Source organism: Gymnodraco acuticeps, unplaced genomic scaffold (genome assembly GCF_902827175.1).
Source record: "Gymnodraco acuticeps unplaced genomic scaffold, fGymAcu1.1, whole genome shotgun sequence".
Lineage (NCBI taxonomy): Eukaryota > Metazoa > Chordata > Actinopteri > Perciformes > Bathydraconidae > Gymnodraco > Gymnodraco acuticeps.
The window spans coordinates 3,850,840-3,873,078 of NW_022990135.1; the positions used below are offsets into that span (position 1 = coordinate 3,850,840).

The 22,239-nt window shown below is 41.5% G+C and overlaps 1 protein-coding gene across 1 annotated transcript; it reads right to left on the reverse strand.

Moving 5' to 3' along the window:
- Positions 1-1,607: 1,607 nt before the first annotated feature.
- Positions 1,608-22,003, reverse strand: LOC117546678 (multidrug resistance-associated protein 4-like). The gene is made up of 31 exons (XM_034216994.1): positions 21,793-22,003; positions 18,104-18,214; positions 17,847-17,967; positions 17,312-17,530; positions 17,128-17,217; positions 16,800-16,963; positions 16,525-16,650; positions 13,585-13,834; positions 13,041-13,148; positions 12,717-12,806; positions 12,407-12,598; positions 12,060-12,154; positions 11,764-11,850; positions 9,783-9,879; positions 9,292-9,504; positions 8,517-8,654; positions 8,298-8,335; positions 8,056-8,171; positions 7,807-7,953; positions 6,165-6,244; positions 5,887-6,037; positions 5,619-5,738; positions 5,375-5,485; positions 4,321-4,421; positions 3,804-3,995; positions 3,546-3,701; positions 3,254-3,343; positions 2,996-3,168; positions 2,800-2,905; positions 2,475-2,607; positions 1,608-2,380 (listed from the first exon to the last, which is right to left on the reverse strand). Exons 1-31 carry the CDS (start codon positions 21,864-21,866, stop codon positions 2,328-2,330), a joined length of 3,942 nt encoding a protein of 1,313 aa, XP_034072885.1. The 5' UTR covers positions 21,867-22,003; the 3' UTR covers positions 1,608-2,327.
- Positions 22,004-22,239: the final 236 nt, after the last annotated feature.

Genomic DNA, 22,239 nt, shown 5'->3' on the forward strand with positions numbered 1-22,239 from the left:
GTTAAGTGACCAACTAAAATCCCAAACTGATGATGCTGAAAAGGAAAGATTGGAGATGCTCATTGGTGATATTCATGCCAGCATTGAAATCCAGAAAGTAACAATGGAACCCACTTCAGTCACTTCCGACAAACTCAGACAATCGTCAAGAGAGAGAACGTTAACCCCAAAAATGCTGGAGTTGAAGCAAAAGGAACTATCTCAACTAGAGAGCAAATTTAATATGCAATATAGACATTGGAAAGATCGAGTTAGAGACACACGCACCAAACTAAAGTGTTCAGACAATGACTTGTGTGACATGATGGACACCATTAACATTAGAAGGAACATTGATTCCTGCATAGCTGTAACAGCAGACTTAATGGGGCTAATGAAGGTACGCATGAGTGAAGTCTAGAGGAGTTTGATGGTAAGGCAGAAAATGCAATACTTCATATGGTGCTTGACCGAGACTAAGCACAGTCAATATATAGTAAGTCCTCAGTCTCCAAAACTACGAATCGTAGTCACAGCTCAAGTCAGAATCACAATTAATGACCGTGAAAAGAGCAGACTGTGCGGCAGAGCTTGCGGCTAAAAAGGCTGAAATTGAGATGGAAGATGTAATTGCTGCACAAAGTGTAGAGTTATATTTGTATTTATTCATGTTAGCAAACTATGGATAAGCTTAAAATGGGAATAATTTGGGTAAAACTGTGAGCTGGATATGGGGCCTGTTGACATGTGTTTTTGAGGACAAAGGAAGATGGGGGAAGGTGAGAGCATGTCCTGATTTGCATTCAACTTAGAACGAGCTACAGTGGTTGTGATATTAAGAGAGGTCCCTTGGGTTTCTCTGGTGGTTATCAATAGTAGCAGTTAAGTGAATACTGTTCAAACAATACCTGTGTTTGTGTTTTATATTGATTTCTCTGTTTTATCCTTTCATAAATGTAAGGACTACAAATGGCTATAAACATTCTGGGCTGGTTGGAGTAAACAGGGTTTTATTGCTCTGTGGGGGAGGTGTAGGTATGCAGGTTCTTGAGACCTTTTGGTTGTGAAGTGAGCCTGTTTGGTTTCCTGCTGGCCAGCGTTGCGTCTCCCAATGAGATGACCTGAAAAGATGACCAGCTGACCTAAACCCTAACCCCTCCTTCTTGCTCTGGTATATCTCCGGTGGATCCCTGGCGTTCGGTCTCTCTTCACATGCTGCCCGAGCGGAAGGATCTCCGCAGCACGCGAACCAGGGCAGGAGTAAGCCGGCATTACTCCTTAAGCATTACAATATAACTGTAATATATCATGTTGTATTGTAATGATTGTATTGCATTGTCATATTGCCATTAAAGTAGATTATTGTTAACGGTTACTTTGTAGATATGGATTCCTTCCTGTATTATAACCAGCTTCATAGGAACGCGCGGAGATTTGAAAAGCGGATCAGATATCCCTTTTAATCTCCAACAAAAGGCAAAAACTTAAATGACTGGAGAATCAGAGAGATTGAAATAATAGCTGCCAAGCTAAAGGCATACTCTGAGGCTGACTCAAGTGACACTTTCAAGGCCATTTTTTTACGAAGCTTACCTAAAATGGTCATTCAAATAAAAAAAAACGATAGGAACGTTTCAAGGAATTTTATTCCAATATGTCCATCGTTTAAAGAAATGGTAATAGAAAAAACAAACTGACACATAGTATCAATGGTATGACATTGAAAATATTTTCTCCACAAACATCCTGCCATTTGGAATGAATTCAGTCATCTACTGACAAACCACAGAAATAAACACAGCACCAGCATTTAGAATAAACAGTTCTGTTTTGGGCTGAGATCTGATTTTAAATACATAAAAAAACTTACATCATAGGTCTCATTTTACTGCAGTAAGAAAAAAGCAGCATTTAAAAAAACAACTAAACAGACATTAAAAAGCTTAATAACTGTAAGATGACTAACACACGATTGACAAGCACCACATTTTTACACATGTGTATTTGCACAAAAGTGTTTACCCTTATGAGGTGACCCATTAACCGTCAACTCAGCAACTTTAAAACCTGAACTTAGTTCAAAGTTGAATAACCTGGATTAAAAATGACGGTTTGCATTGCCATTTCAAGATGTCCCAGTTGGACTTACCTTGCACAGTAAGTACCACACCATCACCGGACCATCTTATTCACATGTGATAAACATGATTGTTGACTTATCAACTTTAAAAGACACAGTTCTAACTTTCCTGCACAGCTTCAGAACTGAAAATAAAATGGTGGCAGAAAAAGACGTCCTTCACCAGGTTGATTTGCACATTTCAAAATAAAAGAAAGGTTACGTCTTCTCAGACTAGCCTTCTCTCTAAATCTTGTTCTGCTGGACAGACTCCCGAGTTACCTTTGAAAGTGTGAGAAAAATCATCAATTTGGCAAAAACAAAAAAGTCTAAGGTAAAGTTCCATATAATATTCATTATGCACTTTTCTCCTCACCTGTGGCTGCCTTCAGCAGGGCGGCTGCCTCCGCCCGACCCATCTGCTGCACCATCTTGTAGAGGGCTCCGTCTTTGTTCTGCAGCAGGTTAAAGGGCCGGTCTAACTCCTGGATGGTACCGCTGTCTAGAACCTTAAAGCAGGATAACAACAAAAACTTCAGTCAGGCTCTCCAAGTGGCATCAGATGGACAGTACTTTGACAGATATAACATATTGATGTACTAAATGACTGCACTACTTTAGAACAATATAATCAGTAATCAAGTATAAGGAACATAATTGTTTGGGAATCATAGTATACTGAGGCTGAAGAGAGGACTGACCATGATCCTGTCGCTGTCTATGATGGTGTTGAGGCGGTGAGCGATGGTGAGCACGGTGCACTCTCTGAACTTGTCCCGAATGGTTTTCTGGATCAGTTCATCCGTCCTGTAGAGAGACAGGGTAACAATAAGGACATCTGTAGACCGAACGATTTAAGCTTAAAAATAAGCGAAGCGAGATCTTGCCGAGCGGTACCCGGGGTCCACGTTGGCCGTGGCCTCGTCGATGACCAGGATGCGGTTCTGTCGGAGGACGGCCCGGGCCAGACACACCAGCTGCCTCTGGCCCACGCTGAAGTTGGACCCCGACTCGGCCAGCACCGTCTCCAGCTTCCCGGGAAGCTCCTCCACCACCGACTTGAGCTGCACCTGCGGGAGGGAAAGGGGGAGTTAGCCCGATGCACCGAGCAGAGTGAGATCTCACTGAACTTCAGGACAGACGGGGGGTACCGACCTCCTCCAGAGCCCTCCACAGGTCCTCGTCAGAGTGCTGGCCGAAGGGGTCCAGGTTCTTTCTCATGGAGCCTGTAAACAGCACCGGGTCCTGGGGAATCGGGGAACAGAAACGTGGTCAGACTCGAGCTGGATTTTCATCCTCAAATGGGCAAAAAAAACATTCACTCTCTAGATTCAGATACTGAAAACAAAGATTTCATGGTGAGAATATAAAAAGTTCAATGTATCCAATTGTTACAATGACATGATTTTCCAAAATTCATGGTAACAGAAGGTCTTTGGATGTTCACCTGAGGGATGATGGACATCTTGGTGCGAAGGTCGTGGAGGCCGATCTCAGAGGTCAGAACTCCGTCTATGTAGATCTTCCCCTGAGGCTCGGCCAGGCGGAACAGAGCCGACACCAGAGAGCTCTTCCCGGCGCCCGTCCTCCCCACGATGCCCACCTGACACACAGAGAACAAGAGTGAGCGGCATCCGTCATGTGTGTTCAACATATTAACTAATAAATGAGGCAGACGCTGGCGGGGAGCCAACATGTGTCTCACCTTCTCGTTGGGTTTGAAGGTGAAGCTGATGTCTTTGAGGACCGGCGCTCCCTCTGGGCTGTAGGAGAAGCTGACGTGGTCAAAGGTCACTAGGCCTTTGTTGGGCCAATCAGGAAGAGGACGCTTCTTAGTTTCCCAGGGTGCCTCACTCTCAAGCTCGGTGTACTCCACCACCCTCTCCACTGACGTCATCTTCAAAGAGACATTATTTAAAATGTTTGTTATTTGTGTTAATTCTGCTGCTTCTCATCATTGTATACTTTTGTCCTCCATAAACAGCTACACAAATGTACTACATCTGTTAGTCTCCAACAACATAACACGCGAGTTAAAAACCTGAGCCTGATCAGCTGCTAATGTAATCACATCCTTATATCCTATTACACATGTGTGTAAGAGTGTCATGTTTTATTAGGTCACAGTGACCATGACTCAATCAAGCAGACGGTTGAACAGATTCCCACCAGGCATTCCTGAGACACTGCTTCACGAGACAGACAGACCATTCAGTTCTCACCATGTTCTCCACCTCGGCACTCTGCCTCACCGTCCACTGAAAGTTGCCCACCAGAGTCACAGCATACGTCAGCACCAGCCCCACCTCCCCAGCATTCAGCCCTGAGAAACACACACACAGGGATTATTATACAAGATCTTGACCCAACTGAAAAAACCCACAAATAAGGCTGACCTGAAATTCTGTTTCAGGTTGAAGGGTTTTATTGTTTGCAGCCAGGCAGTGTTTTACGACATATGTGATTTGTTGTTGTTTTTCCGAGGCAAACTCTTTACAAGGTTTTACGTTACTCGCTGTTGGGAACTCCCTTAAAGGAAGGAGCCATTCTGCTCTTAAAGAGACGTGAGAGGATATTATACCCAGAAGATATTTTGTCCATTTAATGTCTCAATCGTCACTCTTTCAACACTTATTCTTTGCAGTGGCTGCCACTAATCCGTGGAACATTAAAAGCTGCTCAGTTTTAGTCGAGTTAAACACCTTGACTTTGTCTTCTGTTGTGCTTCAATTTCCTTAATACAGTGTTTCTAAAACTTTTTCATACCAAGGACCACATAACCAATAAAAAAACACTCGCGGACCACCTAACTCCACAAATATCCCAAAACACATCGTTTTTCTAGAACAGATTTGAAATCGCCTGAAAATGGTACAAACAAGTGGCAACATGTGTGATGAAGGTGTTGCGCTGGGCTATATCATGATATCGAAAGTGAAACTTAAGCTCGCTCCATTACGGAGCTATTCCCGCGAGACTGCGGAAAACTTAAATACATTTATTTATTTAAAATGTGAAATGTTATCAATATACTCACGGACCACTAGGGGGCGCTCGCGGACCACACTTTGAGAAGCACTGCCTTAATAGTATGTGCATGTATCTCCTTAATATTCTGCTGTTTGCATAGTATTGATTTTTATAATGTGCCTTTGCAGCACTTTGGTCAACGGCTAATGTCTTTTTTAATGTGCTGCATGAATACAGGTACCCGATTGCACTCGTTTGTGAAGCTTGGTACTAAAATGTATTGACAGTCATTCTGGGTGCATTTACCATCTCTGAGCAGGATACAGCCAAAGGTTACGAAGGTGACAAATGCTGAGCAAATGCTGTCGAGGTAAAGAGCGAACCAGCGGGACGTCATCAGGAACAAAAACCACGCCTCTGAAACCAGAGAGAGAAAATGGATTTCAGCAAAGACCGTATTTGTCCACACTGACAGAGCAGACAATAATAACCACACTTTTGAAAGGTAACATGTTTATGATGAAAAGCTCAATATGAAGTAAAGTAGAACCTGTGTGCAGGTCCTGATGAGCATCGAAGGCTTTCGTTAACCTCTCCTCAGCTCTAAAGGCTCTGATGGTCCACAGGCCCTGAAGAGATGAAGACAGGTGGGAGAACACGGGACTCCGAGCTGCAGGAGAAAAAAAAAAGGGGTTGAAACCATTGTTTTCATCTGCTCATCTCTGCGTGTATCAAACATTATATATAACATTATTTAAAAAGCCCACTCCTCAATGAAATGGAATGGTATATTATGGAAAGGACCCATAAACACATACTTGTAGATTCTAGGCGCTTGACGTCTCGTGATGTACGGAGGTAGAAACGTCTCAAGTACAAGAAGATGAAGAGCAGAGGGATGACGGGGACGAGAATGAGAGGGATGACCGAGGCCGCCACCGCGATCACGCCCACATTCTGTAAAAATAACTGCAAAACCACAATAATAATTGAGTAGTTCAAGAAAAATGAGATCATGTCGAGAATTGTTGACTTAAAGAACTGGAGAACTAACACAATCAGTGTATGTGTCATTTAAATGGCACTCATTTCTTACTTGATAGAAGTCCACAAAGGTGATGGGTAACAGGGAGTCCATCTGGCTGATGTCTTTGGAAAACCTGTTGAGAATCCTTCCTACAAAGCAAAGAAAGAAAAGTCAGTTAGAAAAACAAATGCCACTTCTTTAACCAGAAGGTCAGAAGCCTGGTTTGCCTCCACACAGTATACCGTACTATTGAAACAGGACCCCGGCAACTAGGGGTGTGTCGTTAACAGTTTGGCCTTTTATTGATATAAAATCCGTCAAGAAAGTTAAGATTGAGAATGAATCGATAAAGCATACCCTAAAGTTGTGGACAGCAGTTGAAACAAATGTCAGGAGCCCAGAATCAATATCAAGAGCCATGCCAATTTTAGGCAATATAGAGTTTCCTCCATCTGTAAGGGATGGAGGATTTAAAAGATGGGCCGATAAAGGTGTTATCACAATTAACCAAATGTTTGATGGAACAGATGTCAAATCCTTCTCCCAACTTCAAGAACAATATGGGCTCCCGTCAAATGATTTGTACTTCCAGATAAGACACTATATTACAAGCCACAAGGAAAGAGAAGCAGTCCAAAAAAATCCAAACATTATAGAAGAATATTTTATTAGTATTGCAGAAAAATGCTTCCCAAATAAGAAACATGTCTCTCACTTATATAAGAGGCTTATGGCAGACGACTCCAAAAATACCTGGAATGTTAGAGATAAATGGGAATTGGAACTAAACATTATAATCGAAGATGCAGTCTGGGAAAGCTTATGTGTGGGCAGTCATAAAGGAATTAATAGTCAGTTATGGAAAGAGTTTGATTGGAAGCTGAAAATCAGATTTTTTAACACTCCTAATTTCTAAATATGTACAAGGACCATCGGTCGCATTATGTTGGAGGAAATGCGGAAAAATAGGGGATCATACACACATCTTTCGGGATTGCCCAGTAATTGAAGGATTTTGGAAATCTGTTAAAGAGGAGATTAAAAACATCCTGGAAATGACTGTTCCTCTGGAGCCCATGTTGTTCTTGCTCGGAGCTATACCTACAGACACTTACGATTCAGACCATAGGTACATATTACGGATACTGTTATTAATTACCAAAAAGATTATAACTGAACTGGAAAAATGCAAAACCTCCGACAATCATTCAGTGGATGCACAGACTTAAACAAGTCTACACGATGGAAAAAATGACGGCGAGCCTGCAGATAAAAATTGACTCTTTTACCCAAAGATGGAACTGTGTTAAAAGATATCTGGATGTATCGCTGGTTGAAGAGGGTTGTTGAAACTGAACTGAACTTTAGATGAATACTATGGAAAATGTCCCTGTGTATCTGATCCTGCTGTGCCAAAGATGTCAGTCCCTGTGTAAAATGCTTTCATTAGTATTGATTTGATTTGACTTTATTTATTTATTTTTATTTTCCAGTTTGTATTTATTTATATTATTTACTTAATTATTTCAATTTATACTGGATTTGATTTATTTACTATACTTTGCTTACATATCTGTCATTTGAATGAAAATGACCAATGTCAGGATATGTCTTGTCTTGTTTTGTTAAAATGAAAATAAACAGTTCAAAAAAAAGAAACAGGACCCCGGCTCCATTTTAAACGGTAGTGACTCTTAAGTGCGGGGCTCACCTATGGGGTTGACGTCAAAGAAGCGAACAGGCGTGCGGATGACGGCGCTGAACATGCTGTTGTGCAGAGTTTGAGACGATCTGACCAGTCCGTGAAACAACACCAAACTGCGCATGTAGCCAAAGACCACCGCAGCCGCTGTCAAACCTGAGAGAAAGAAACAAGAAGACTGCAATTGAACATGCTCTACTTAATAGCATGGACTAAAACACCAAACAGTATTTGTGGTGATAGGAAGGGAAGGCTCACCTGCATAAATGCCAAGGTGAAACGTGAGATCGGCCTCTTGTTCTGAGCGAGTGGCATTGATGCCAGAGCCGAGGGTAACATCTCTGGCTGTGCTGTTCAAGAACTCCCCTCTCGACCTGTTGACACACAGCATCAACAAATCAGACCAGGCGCACGGCAAACTAATACATATTACATGGTTCAAAAAACAACAACTTTTAAAAAACACGAGAGAGTGTGAATAGCCCTGGATAAACACTCACCAGTATGCGAGCCACCAGTCCTGCATTATATACGCACCCTATACATAGAAAAAAGTTATAATTACGTTTTTTTTTTACTAGACATTTACTGTGGTACAAATCATTGATTAGCACATCAAAAAGAAACATGAAGCACATATCTCAGTATGAGCTTTTTACAAAATAGATCAAATAAAGTCGCTTCTGGAGTATATGAAAGGCCTATGAGCCATCTCTTACCTCAGCTAGGACACTGATCAGCACTACAAACACCAGCACCGCAGGGCTGTGGCCTGCAGTGAAGTACTTGAGGTAGATGTGGCCGCTAACATTTCCTTCAGCTCGGCTCTCCTCTGCCACGCTGGGCACTGTTTCAGCCTGAAAAACAAAACGTTCTACATATTCATACTACTGGCTTCCACTTCATACTGTGCAGATTTGTACAAAGGACACTGGAACAAGGATTTTATTATGAGTTTTGTTTCAATGGACCCGACTTCTCAGACATTCACAGCTTATCATAGAAACATTATGTAATAATTCCTGTTTACTGGTAATCCTCTTGTTTTTCCAGCACGTCTCCTAATTCCTAGAAATCAACTAAACTATGTTTTTTTTCAAATTACACAACAGTGCATGTGCTATTTATAAAAAGAGGTGCTCAGTTCATAGAGGGGAAATGACTTGATTTAAATGAGTTCTTGCAGATGGAAATAGGTTGGATTACCTGACACTTGGCTATAAGAGTTATATTATGGAATGAAATCAACTTGCAATTTCAGCTCTGCACTCACTTTATACAGGCTCATCTTCACTCTGATTTAACTCCACTTGTGCATTGTAAAATGTCTTAAAGAAGGTATTATAGACCAGATTTGTTATACGGCAAAATAATGGTTACACTTAAGGTTGAAACAAATGAGCAGGATGCTTATACAAATATAATACCAAACACTTTGTAATTGAAACAGTTGTAGAATAACCCTGAAAACACTTTATTTTGAAAGGTACGTACCGGAAGCTGCTGCTCATTGAATCTGCTCTCGGGCACCAGGAGGCTGCTCTGGGAGCCGTGAGAGTTATTGGTCCTCTTGCTGAGAAGGGACAGTCTGTCTGGCTCTGGTGATCGAATGGAGCACTCCTGATCCTCGTCGCTCCTCTGCAGGGACTGGAAGTTGAGTCCAGAGCTCTGAAGCTCGTTGTAGGTTCCCTCGGCCATGATGTGACCCTGGGAGAGACAAAGAGGTGACGCTGCTGGTGAATCCTTGGGGGAAATGTCTCAATGAGAAAGAAGCTAATATTGAGCTACACAACTGAGCTACATTAGCCAACTCAAATTCCACTCCAAAAAAAAACGAGCAAAATAAGGTGTGTCACTCTTCAACCATTTGCAATTGCAACAGTGATGCAGAGCAATATTACATCCTGCATATTCGTCCTCATACTGCCTTTCGTACTGCGTCTACGAGAAGTGTCTTCAGTTTCAAAAGCTCAGAAAGCACCAACCTCCTTGAGGACGATGATCTGGTCGGACGCCTGCAGGTACTGAAGCTGGTGGGTGACCAGGATACGACACTTGTTCTTCAGCAGGCCGCAGATACACCTGAGGACACACAGACACAATACACTCATTAAGTAAATAAAGTGTCTGTTTATTCAGTCAGGTGAGCTTCTCTTAGAACTCATTGGAGTCTAAAATTCACTTTTAACATTGCACATTTCTTTCCTATCAAGTCTTTTGGCACCAGGTTTTGAGCATGAGCTTTTGTCAATTTGTTCAATTATATCTGAACCACGTGACCCGCATTTCCAAACCAGCAAATTTTTGAGTGAGCTGTAGACAGATACTTTGGTCCCACAATGCATTTGTTTGAGACACTTATTATTCACAGTGTTGAGATCTCCATATTAGGTTGAATACTTAAAACGAAAGTTAATTATAATCAAATATAATCAATTATATTCTTGTATAACCCACAATGAAAATGCTTCATATTTTATGATTTTCTATATTTACAGTATAAACAAAACACAAGTGGTTTGTTAAATTGAGATTGAGGCCTAGAATGTTTTATGGGTGTCACTGATAAGAGAGGAGGCCATTTCTTCCCTCTTCCTACAGCGGTGCACAAGGAGGGGGGCTCCTGACTTAGTGAAAAAGAACTGAGGCCTCAAAAAGGTGTTTATGCCATAGCCGAGAATAATATTTTCCAGTCCTGCACACTAGGGGTCATGACCTTTTTACACAAACATGGGAAGGTGTGTCTTATGCCATAACCATAGAATGAGGAACTGCCTCTGAATGTTGTCAGGCTATAGGGGTGAATGTTAGCCCCTTCGATCCGTGAGGAGATTCCTTTGGATTATGTCGGAAGACTTTAATGTCTAAACTATGAATTAAGGTTTCAGATTAGAAAATGACCACCACATGATATGTTTTATATTATTGTCATGTTGTAACGAGAGAAGGTAGAAACCCTGTATAAGTGTGGACCAATTTTTCTTCAAATAAACTGATCCCACCTTTTGGATTGGGACAACTTAAAAGACATCTACGCTCTCCTCTCCTGCTTGAAAGGTAAGAAATGCACACTGCCACATTCACACTTAGGTTAGGGCCACATCTCATTACAGATATCAAAATCCTTCGGGATCGCTTAAACAGATTTAGCGGGTCGTCTGAATTGAAACAGCAGTTAATTGAACCTGGTTTTCCAGGAGTTAATAGAGGTGAGATCTTGGTGGATCTGAGCCAAGCAGTACACTAATGGCGCGTTTCCACTGCAGCGGGTAGCCCCGTTTAAGCGTCCTTAACCGTCCTCAAGCGGCCAGGCCGGTTTTTGGTGGCGTTTCCATATAGCCTAGTACCGGCCAGCGGGTACTTTTTCCCTCTTTTTCCGGCCTCATAAAATCGTGGTTCCCTCAGACCAGGGCCAGGGCTGAACTAGTGACGTCAACACTCTCGACTGCTGATTGGTCAGAGAGAATCGTCACAAGATTGCGCGCGAGTTCATCCCTAGCATCGCATATATATTTAGAAGCAAGCTTGCAGCATTTTTATAAACAGCATTTTGTAAACGGATGAGGTACAAAAATGGCTACGTCTAATAAGAAAAGCACACCGTGGTCGACCGAGGAGGTGACGATGTTCCTACATTTCATTGGGGATGATCAAATCCAGCGGGAGCTCGACGGAACAACTCGAAATGTGAACAAAAACAAAGCCGATCGCCCCGTCTACACTGCGTTGCTACACCAGGTCCTAAACTGTAATGGAAATGCGCCACGGCCTGGGCCGGCCAGCGAGGCAGCCCGAGGCCAGAGCGAGGACGCTTAGGGACGCTTAAACGGGGCTACCCCGTTGCAGTGGAAACGCGCCATTACATAGACTCAATAACTTCTGTTAGGTCAATTAGTAGGTCTGAGTAATTTGCCGGAATAAATAATCAGCCCTCCCGACTCCCAAGACCCACAACAGGTCACTCACTTTTCAAACAGGTGTCTCCCAACCTCTGCGTCCACAGCACTCAGAGGGTCATCCAGCAGGTAGATGTCTGCGTCCTGATACACAGCCCTAAAAACACACACATTCCAATAAGCCCAAACATGATTTGAGTAAATATGAAATCATAAACTAATCTACAGAAGTAAAAACTAACGTGGAAAGTTCTACCAAGCGTGTTTCTACTTAAAGTTGCTGGCCTCTTGATATTGAGGCCAAATATACATATTCATTTTTTGGAAGTGTTATTTTTGTTTAACAAGAGATGATAGTTTTCTCACCTGGCCAGGTTGACCCGAGCTTTCTGTCCCCCGCTGAGGGTGGCCCCTCTGTCCCCGATCAGTGTCAGGTCTCCATCTGGGAGCAGCTCCATGTCCTGCAATCACACATAATGAAGGTTTAGTACAAATACAATATATATGTGCATGCCCTGTTTTTTATGTCCTAGTTGAAAATCTTGGCATTTCAGACAAATCTTCTTCAAAGTAAAACACTAATTAGTCTTCCCGACTGCACTTTTTAGTGATTTGCAGGTCAGCAAATTAACATTTCTGACTAAACATTGATGGGTTGCAGGTGGGTTTGATATTACATCATTTATGAGGAAGGGCACTTTGTTGTTTCTCACCCTCTTGAGAGCACACGCCCCGAGGACTCTCTGGTACCTCTGGTGGTTAAACTCTCTTCCGAACAGGATGTTACTGCGGACGGTTCCGGGGAACACCCAGGGCTGCTGCGCAGCATATGTCAGCTGACCTTTGACCTTGAGGTTTCCTGAGTCATGAGGCAGTTCTTCCAGGATGGCACTCAGCAGAGAGGACTGGTAGGAACAGGGAATGGACAGTTTTAAATATTGTTAGTGCTCAGACAAAACTCCGTTGGCCAGTTTTAGGTATTCATAATCCAGAAAATTAAGTAGTCTACACCGCTGTACTGACCTTTCCGGCACCCACTGGGCCAATTACAGTCAGAAGTTCGTGAGACTTCACTGTGATAGATATGTTTTGCAGCGATGGAGCATCCAAACTCTGCAGGATACAAAAAACACAGTAATTGAGAGTTACAATTACCAGATAGAAATTCTTGTATTTCACAACAGATGTGGCATTTAGTCACATTGTTTAAAACCACAAACAACCTCTGGGTTCTAACACGAGGTTCAAGACTTGCAATGTTTGCAATACACTGTATCAAAGCACACATATTCTGTAAGATGACATTTAAAGTAATGTCAGAAAACGTTTTAGGGGTAAAATAGTCACCTTATCCCAGTAGCAGGTCATCTTCATAATCTCAACAGAGTTGTCCTTCTTTTCCTCAAGAGAAAGCCCACAGCTTTTCCTCTCAATCTCCTCCAGCAGAAGAAATTCCTGGAAGTGGTTAATGGACACAAGACTTTTGTCACTGTGACCTATAATTAAAAGACGTAGACAGTCTGGTGTTGCAGTTTTTTTACTACCACAGGGTCACTCGTAAACTCTGATATTAGGATTCAAGTTGTGAAGAGAGTGTCTTGGACGTTCTTGTGTTATTTAATGTGTTACTGATCATTCACTAAGCACAGCTCCAAACCCATGGTAGGACACAGCAAGATTTAAAATGTGCACTAATTGTTCCCCCTAGTTTGCAGATAATCATTATCTTTGGTGTCTTTGCTGGATTTTGAAAGATCAGTTACACAATGACCCAGTTTAGTGTGGGCCAGTAACAAATTACACTAACCTGTTATCTGCGGTAGAACAACCAGCCATTCAGGACTTCAATTATGTGCAAAGTCATTCACTTAGAACAAATTAACCAAATTACCTCAATTCTGCGAACGCTAACCGCAGTCTCCGACAGCTTCTCAATGGCCAGTGGGAAGAACAGGGTGACTGTGAGCTTGATGGTGCCGTACAGGGAAACTGTGACGAACACAGTGCTGGCATCGATGGTGTTCCCCAGGAGAACGTAGACAGTGAAGGTAATAAAGACTATGATCTTGCTGCTGGCAAAGAAGGAGGCCATGTTAAGTCCTCGTAAGTAGGAGCTCTTCAAAATCTGCCTGATTTCTTTCCTGGAATAGAAGACAACATGAGGAAGGTCAAGATCGTGACACAAATCAAATGACACAAAGGCACCATCTTGTATACCTTTGTGCATGCTTTAAACGGCAAGGTTATTTTCCAGACTTTGGCCATGCAGAATATTAATGAGTAAGCATATAGATTCCTAAATTCTCAGTTAATGCAAGTGAGTCTGGACCTGCTTATTTTACATAATTGTGCAATAGCATTACGAAACACCCGTAATCTTGCAAAAATGTGCAGAGAAAATTCCTGCAGTTCTGTAAAAAAAAAACAGGGAACTTCTACAACAGAAAGACACTAAACTTGCGTCACAAACAAGGGAAGCAGACAACACATGAGTAGCTTTAGGTAGCAAAACACGGAGATATGCTCACCTTAGCTGTTATTCTGATCAAAAGTCGTGTTCAATGGCATTCAAACGAGATAAAACGCGGCTGAAGGTTAATCCATAGGTTATAGCAATGTGTCTGTCACTTTGAAAAAAGTATTGATAATCCATAATTCAATTTTTATGCAAAAATTGGAGAAGAAAAATGTGCTGCTAATGGTAGCCACCAGAGGTTAGCGCAGCTTCCGGTTTTTCTACGCGTCTCTCTCACTCCTTGGTAAACTGTGTGTCTATGGGGAACTTTCCCTCGATTCCATTGGCTCTGACGGTTAGAAAGAGATGTCAATCAGCAAAATCGACCAAGGGGGGCCAGAGATATGGAAAATCCACCCAAATGACCCCAGAAGTGTTTTTTTTGTCTGCTAAACCTCTCTAAAAAAGGTCAAATGTCACTTGTTTTGCATCAATCTTGATACAGGGTACATATTATATGTTGTACTTTGGATTCCTAAAGCTTTTAGTCTACCTTACCATCATCCAAGGGTAGTTTTCACTATAAGCAAAACATATTTACGGACGGACACTATAATTTACAGTTTTTTTACTATGTTCAATCTCAATTTTCTTTAAAATAAAAAACATCTATATTGATTCTGACTTTTCTACATCCAACTCACAGGTTTAGCATTACTTTGAGAATAAAAGATTATTAATGTAACCCTTTTAGAAGGGAAGATATGGTCATTTGTTCTGCGAATGTCATTTTTGAGCCTGAGACCTGAAAAACAGGCTCAGTGCTTAACAGAATATTTGCAGTTTGCAACATTGTCAGGTCACACTTATCAAATACAGTATTTCCTATTTTTTTTAAAATGCACTATTATCACAAGCTAATGCCAACGTCAGTTTTGTGGGTTGGCAGTTAGCTACAAAACTGTCTCTACTTGTGTGTGCCATTAAATGTTTAATCATGTGAATATTCCTCTTTGTTTCTGAGTAAGCACACACTTTTTCCCACATGGCATGCCATTGTCAGGTGCTCCCTGCTGACACTCAATATTAACAAAGTCCACAAAGTTAACACACGTGTATAACAAGGAAGATTTAACTTGTGCTTATCTAGATACAGCAAAGTAAAACAGCAGTCAAATGTTCTCAAGTTTAAAATGTTGTTGTAAATGAATACATCCTGTTATTTTTAAAAGCAATAGGATTTCCAAATGGTTTCTTAGAAAGGAGTTATTGTGTACATAAGAGTGTCAGTATGTCAATGATTATCCAACCCCAGTAAAACTAAGAGTGACAAGATACACATGATCTTATATGATAGAGGACTGATTAGGTTGTTTTAGGACCAGTCATAGAAGCCGGTCACTTAAAGCACTTTTCCTCTGATCCACTTGTTCGTAAAGGTTTAAACACAGCTCTATTTTAACAAAATAAAGCTAATAATTCAGTCTGGGTCTCTGAGCATTGAGGAGTCATCTGATAACATCATCTAGAGTCTAAGGTTATCACAATTTGGTGGGTGTATTGACAGTTGACTAATTAAGACAAATACCACATGGCCTGAGCATAATCTGGGAGCCATGTATCTCTTTACCCCTTCATGCGATAGAACCCTTTGTTGTTGCTGTTTATAAATGTTTGAGAATAAATGCAAATTAAAATGTTCTGCAACATTAAAGTCAACCTAACTTATTATGATAAAGCAGAGCTGTGTTTCTTCCTTGGAATGACTGCTCTGTTTTGACGCAGTGCATTGAGGCTGCAGCCGTGGCGGAGAGGAACCCACTGACACTGGGAAGTCTTACCAGGTTTTGTAAGGCCAACCTGCGAGCCAAAGACAACAAACCGTAGGTCACAGTGACCCTAAGCTGATCTTTCAGGCTGATGACAAGGATACATACGGGAGGACAGAATCCGGTACGACACGCCGTAAACAAACCGACAGAGGAGATGAGCTAACAATACAACACCTACTGAAAGCTGAGAATCAGGATTAACCAATGACGCTGTGATGAAATGCTTCCCCTTGATTTGAAGGTAAAAGCTGTGCTGAACAGCTGTGCTGAACAGCTGGCCCCAACCTAATGCAGATATTTGACATTCTGCTACCACTTTGGCCAACGCCCAAACTCAAGTCTAGAGAGGGTGGAGCACCAGACTGAATTAAGTTCTGAAGTAAACTGCATAGGATTGATATTCTTTCCAAAGTTAGCGGACATATGATGAAAACACATGTTCCTGTGGTCCCAGTTCAAATGAATAGCCCATGTTATCGCTGCGGAAACTATTACAAAGATTGTTCAGTCTGTTCTGTTCTAAACAAAACAGTTGCATCCTTACCTTCTGACGTCTGTAACCAGAGCTGAGAAGGGTTTCTCCCAGGCGTACATCTTGATGATCCTGATGCCAGACACCACTTCGTTCATGATGTGGATTCTGTTGTCAGCAAGGACTGCCGTTTTGCTCCTGTAAACAAAGTTTTAAAAATACAGGAATATTAATAAATACCCCACTTTTCCCAAAATTATGAGAAATCTGCGTTACTTTGAACGAAAACTGTCAAATAAAGAGCAAATAGCGCCACCTTGCAATTCTTAAGTTTCTTTGTTGCGTACCTGAAGATGCTAAAGAGCTTTCCAAACACTGTCTGCACAGGCATCATGAGGGCAAGGACTGCCACACCTGCCAGACACGAGGGTCCGATCTGGCACCATAGTAACACGATGATCACCATGGCCTGCAGTGGTCCCAGCCACAGGTAGTGCAGATTCAGTGTAATCTATGGAGACAATTAGTAATCGTGAGCCCAATTCCAACAAGCCTGTATTTCATTTTTTTTCACAAAGTTTTGTGATGAGGTGCAGTACAAGGTACACTTAAAATACACACTAACAGTTTATTTTATTCAACATGGTGCCAGTGTTATCACTGATCTAGCCTTACCTCATCAAAACGATTGACGTCATTTGATAAGAGGTTGACGATTCGTCCCGTGGTTGTTTGCCCCATGGATTCACTGCTGAGGCCCAGAGCCTGATGAGAGACAAGTTACCTGTCTGGTAAATAATACTCAAACAATTCCCAGCATATTTATAGGAGTGGAAATGTTGCTTGCCCCATCACTGACCTTCTTGTATATCATGTGACACATGGCCACTCTGATCCTCATGCCTGTTCTTTGGACATAGTAATAGTAGAGATGTTGGAGAATGGTCAGCGCGAATGTGGAGATGGACATGGCAGCTGCGTAAACATACACCATGCGCAGACTCGTCTGCTCGTCATAATTCTCAAAGAACAGGATCACTTCGCCCAGAAGAAGAGGCTGGATAACTTTGATTGCTTCCTTTATGTCAAAGAGGGACACAGATGCATTATGACACTGGATGCCATCGGCGAAACTCTTCAACTGCAGCTTCCTACAACTTTTTCGTTGTAGTCAAATTACATAACACACTAAATTGCCCGGGCCCCAAGATATTTGGCTGACATGCTTGTCAAATATGCCAAAAGAGATTAGCCGTCAGCTGTTCTCGAAAAGCTTTCAGTTTAGTTTGAGTAGGATGAATACCTTTGGGTATACCAATCCACTTCTTATCCTCCCCCCACAATGAATTACACTTGGAAAAATGTAAAGTAGGATTTAAATAGCCAGAACATACCAGTGAAAATGTAAACAATCCAGCCATTGCATATGACATCCCGTAGCACTTAATGAGAACTCCGGTGAGATTTGGCTTCCGGAGCTCCTTCGTAGCCTTTCTGACTTCATGGTCCCAACATCTGCAACATTGAAAATGCAGCATGTTCATTCTGTACAGTAACATAGTGAATTAGTGGTTATTGTTGGCTCCACATGCATGCATACAGACTTAGACTTTTGGGAGGTGTCCAACAGTGCCTCACGGTGATTTAGTACCTGTGTAGTTCCTCTCCCAGCACTTTGGACTGATCCTCTGGAAGAACCCTGTACATGTCATTTTCCTCCAACCTCCTTTTATGGCCGAGCTGCAGCAACGGGACTAACCAGCTGGAACAGAGGGTCAGAAACACTTAGGGCTGATGTCACTTAAACAGAATATGACTCACACAAGTGTCATTGTATTTTTGTATTGCTTAAGTATTCAATGGAGAGGCTAACACCATTACAGGTTGTGATGCAGATGCTACTTGCAGATACATCCTTTGACAGCAAGTGTGCTTACTTGTTTTTCTAATAGATGGGTCAGATCTGATTAGCTTTACATACATTAATCTATTAGGCTTTCAATGCATATCACACAGACTTTTCCTTGGCGCTTATTTAAGAATAAGCATTTCATTTTTCGTAAACGCTTGCCCCGAGCCTGTTTTTCAGGTCTCAGGCTCGAAAATGACATTCCCAGAACAAATGACCATATCTTCCCTTCTAAAAAGGGTTAAATTCATAATCTTTTTTCTCAAAGCAAGGTTACACCTGTGAGTTGGATGTAGAAGTGTCAGAATCAATATAGATGTTTTTATTTTAAAGTAAATTCAGATTGAACACAGTAAAAGAAAATGTAAATGATTGTGTCCGTCCAAAAAAAAAAAAATTACTTATAATGAAAACCACCCTTGAATAATGGGATGGTAGACTAAAAGCTTTAGGAATCCAAACTACAACATATAATAAGTACCCTGTATCAAGATTGATGCAAAACAAGTGAAATTTGACCTTTTTAGAGAGGTTTAGAAACAACAAAAAAACACTTCTAGGGTCATTTGGGTGGATTTGACCTATCTCTGGCCCCCCTTGCTCGATTTTGCTGATTGACATCTCTTTCTAACCGTCAGAGCCAATGGAATCGAGGGGAACTCCCACATACTCCTTATTTGGTAATGTGTGTGTGTGAGACTGACGCATAGCCAAAACCGGAAGCTGCGATAACTCTGGTGTCTACCATTAGCAGCTAACTTTTATTCTTCGATTTTTACATACAAATGGAATTATGGATTATAAATATAAAAAAATATTCCACAGAAACATTATCAACCTATGGATTAACATAGGATTAACTCACAGTGTGGGGGGGGGGGGGGGGGGGGGCTGGGGGGAGCAGAGGCATGGTTATATATATATAAAAAAAGAAAAGAAAAGATAAAACAGATAATAAATAATATGATGCAGTACAGTACTATTACCTCTGGGTCTCTGTGTTTCATTAAAGCTCGGCTGTGTGTGTGTGTGTGTGTGTGTGTGTGTGTGTGTGTGTGTGTGTGTGTGTGTGTGTGTGTGTGTGTGTGTGTGTGTGGAACGAGCCATTTTGTGTGCGAGAGCGAGAGCGAGAGAGAGCGCACCGGTACCGGAGATCGTTGTTGTTAGCTTCTGGTGCTAGCGAGCTACGCTAACGGATATAAGGAGTTTTTTCAACAACAAAGTGGAGGAGAGTCCTCTCCTGTCTAAAGGAGAGGACTATAAGCTAAAGGACTCTCTCAGTGTTATCTCAGTGGGTCTCAAACGTTTTGGTCACCATTAATGTAAACAATTATTTCCGAGGCACACGTTTATATGATCATTATAGTTATACAAAAATAAGAGAATAAATGAAAAACAGCTATGAAATACTATATGACAGTAAAACAAGAATAAAGTTTAAAAGGGTGATTTATTTGTAAAATATCCATTAAGAAAAAGTAAATCTGTTTACAGTTCTGTTTCAAATGGGTGTTGAGATGTATCCATAGATCTCTTCATTTTGCTCTCAAAGTGCACCAGATTGATGCTTTAAACTTCAATATTTAAAAATAAATCTTCCCGGGGGAACTTGCCCCCGGACCCCCCAATGTGAGGTCCACACACCACTTGTAAAAATAGCACTTTACCCCTGCTTACACCTATATGCCGTGAGCTGATTATCGAGCCTTCATTGTAACAGTTGCGGGAACATATGCGTGTGGGGAATGTTGCAGTAGAAAATTCCACGGACGATGTCTGTGTTTGCTTCCCCTGTCAAAAGTTTGGATCACTCAGTGATGATACTAATACCTAAATAATCTGTGGAACCTCAGCTTTAATCGGATATCTTGTATGTGCAGCTACGATAAGTAATAAGGGTATCTTTTATCTTGAGTTCTGTGCCAAAGTGTGTTAGCATTTTTCGCTCAGGGGTCATTTAGATGCTTCTAATGAGACTTGTGTTTTGTTTTGGTAAAAATGGTTTGTATCGTCAGTTAGCTGAGATTATTCCCGTTAATCTGGTATAACACATTAATAGGTTCTTAAATATTAAGATCCCCTGAGACACAGTGTCGTGAAAACAAATAAAATAAGTACCCGCAGAGGGGGGCTTTGGGGCTTAACAGGTTAACAACATATCTCAGAATTGTTATGTGTGCAGATTAGAATAATGTGCATGAAGACCATGAGAGGAGTGTTACACATTTCTGTCTAAAAATCTGTCTGAGGCACAGAAATGTTATGAGGGAGGAAATACCGTTTTTTTAATGTTATGTTTTAATGTGTTTTCTTTTAAGGTATTTGCTTCTTTCAGCCTTCTTTGTCTACTAACACCTTAGGGCAATGTTGGAATAAGTATTTTGACTTTGTTTCAACATGTTATCCTTTGGATACTTTAATTTCAGTGTCTGACAATCCAGAAATTACATCAACTCATTTGAAAGCTGCTCTGCAATTGGATTGTAATGGCTGTAAAATCCTAACTGATTTCCCTATGACCCCAGTCTGCTTTATACAGTAATTAATAGATTCCTTGTTTTTGACTCAACACCAGATTATTGTATGAAGGGGCGTTCAAGAAACCTGAATTATGTCAGTTAAACAGCAACTGTGCTACACGGAATCCCAGGATTTCGCACTTTGCAGCCATGTATTCCCCCTGCGGTGGGTAGGCGAGGGTCGGGAACATTTTGTGCCAGAGCCGTCAAATGTACGGAGAACTGCTTGGCTGCAAAAACTAAGAGTGCAGCATCAAGTCACTAAACAAGCGCTCCTATCTGTGTCTGCCCGCTCAACCAATATCCGGCTACTACTGACCAGGACAGGAAGTTAATCTATTCAGGAATCTGAACCAAAACACTGTGAGAGTCATGCTGATGCGGTGCACGAGGGAAAAGCATCAAGCAATACATCAATATTAAATACATCTTAAATCGAGGGTCATCTCAATGTGCTGCCGAAGCACACATGTAAACAGCTTAAAGCAACAGTGTTATACGTGAGGTGTTCTATGTAGTCTAAATAGATTAATTTTATTTATGTGAAGACAAATGTAAAATTCAATAGGAAATCAATTTAACTTATCGTTTAAATTTGTGCTAGAATAACAATGTGTAACTAGTGGAATAACGTAGTGACTGGACATTCCTAGAAGTTGCAGGAAAAATGACTTTGAATGAGTTGCAAGCGAAAAGAAAACTTGGGACAATATGATCAAATGTCAGCTTCCTCGATGGTGTCTCGGTGGGATAATAACAATGGGACGAAGATTTGTGATCTGTTTTTTGTATTATTTAAGTCGTGATTCTCCACTACAAAAGTCTTCAGGTACAAATAAGAAGTGCTTTTGAACAGTCAACAGCTGCAATGAAAACACGTTTGGATAATGACGAGAGATAACAATAGCTTACCACAGGAAGAGTTTTGATAAACAGCTGGCAGAGGACAGCGGGTTGTCGGTTTCGTCTTTTTTACTAATCTCCATGATTATTTGGCATCAGTTCTGGTGCCTGGCTGCGGCGAGACTCCGCCTCGATAGAGACGCACGCTGGAGGGTCCTCGCACACCACATGACGCTTCCCACCATCTATTCACGTCTCGTTGGCCAGAGCTCTGCTCGAGGGGCGTCATCATGTTGAATTGGAAATGGGGGACCCTGATGTAAACAAGACGAAAGTCTTTCTCTGGTCTGCATCCCCTTAACAATTGTATGTTTTGAGCTGTACTGTACTGTACCCAATATACAAGCTGTTAATAAACTTTTCAATCAATTCAATCAATCAAGTGCTGTTAGACGTATCTAAATTAGATCAACTCCACACAAAGTGCAAATGAGGGGTATTTTCTCACACTTTGGG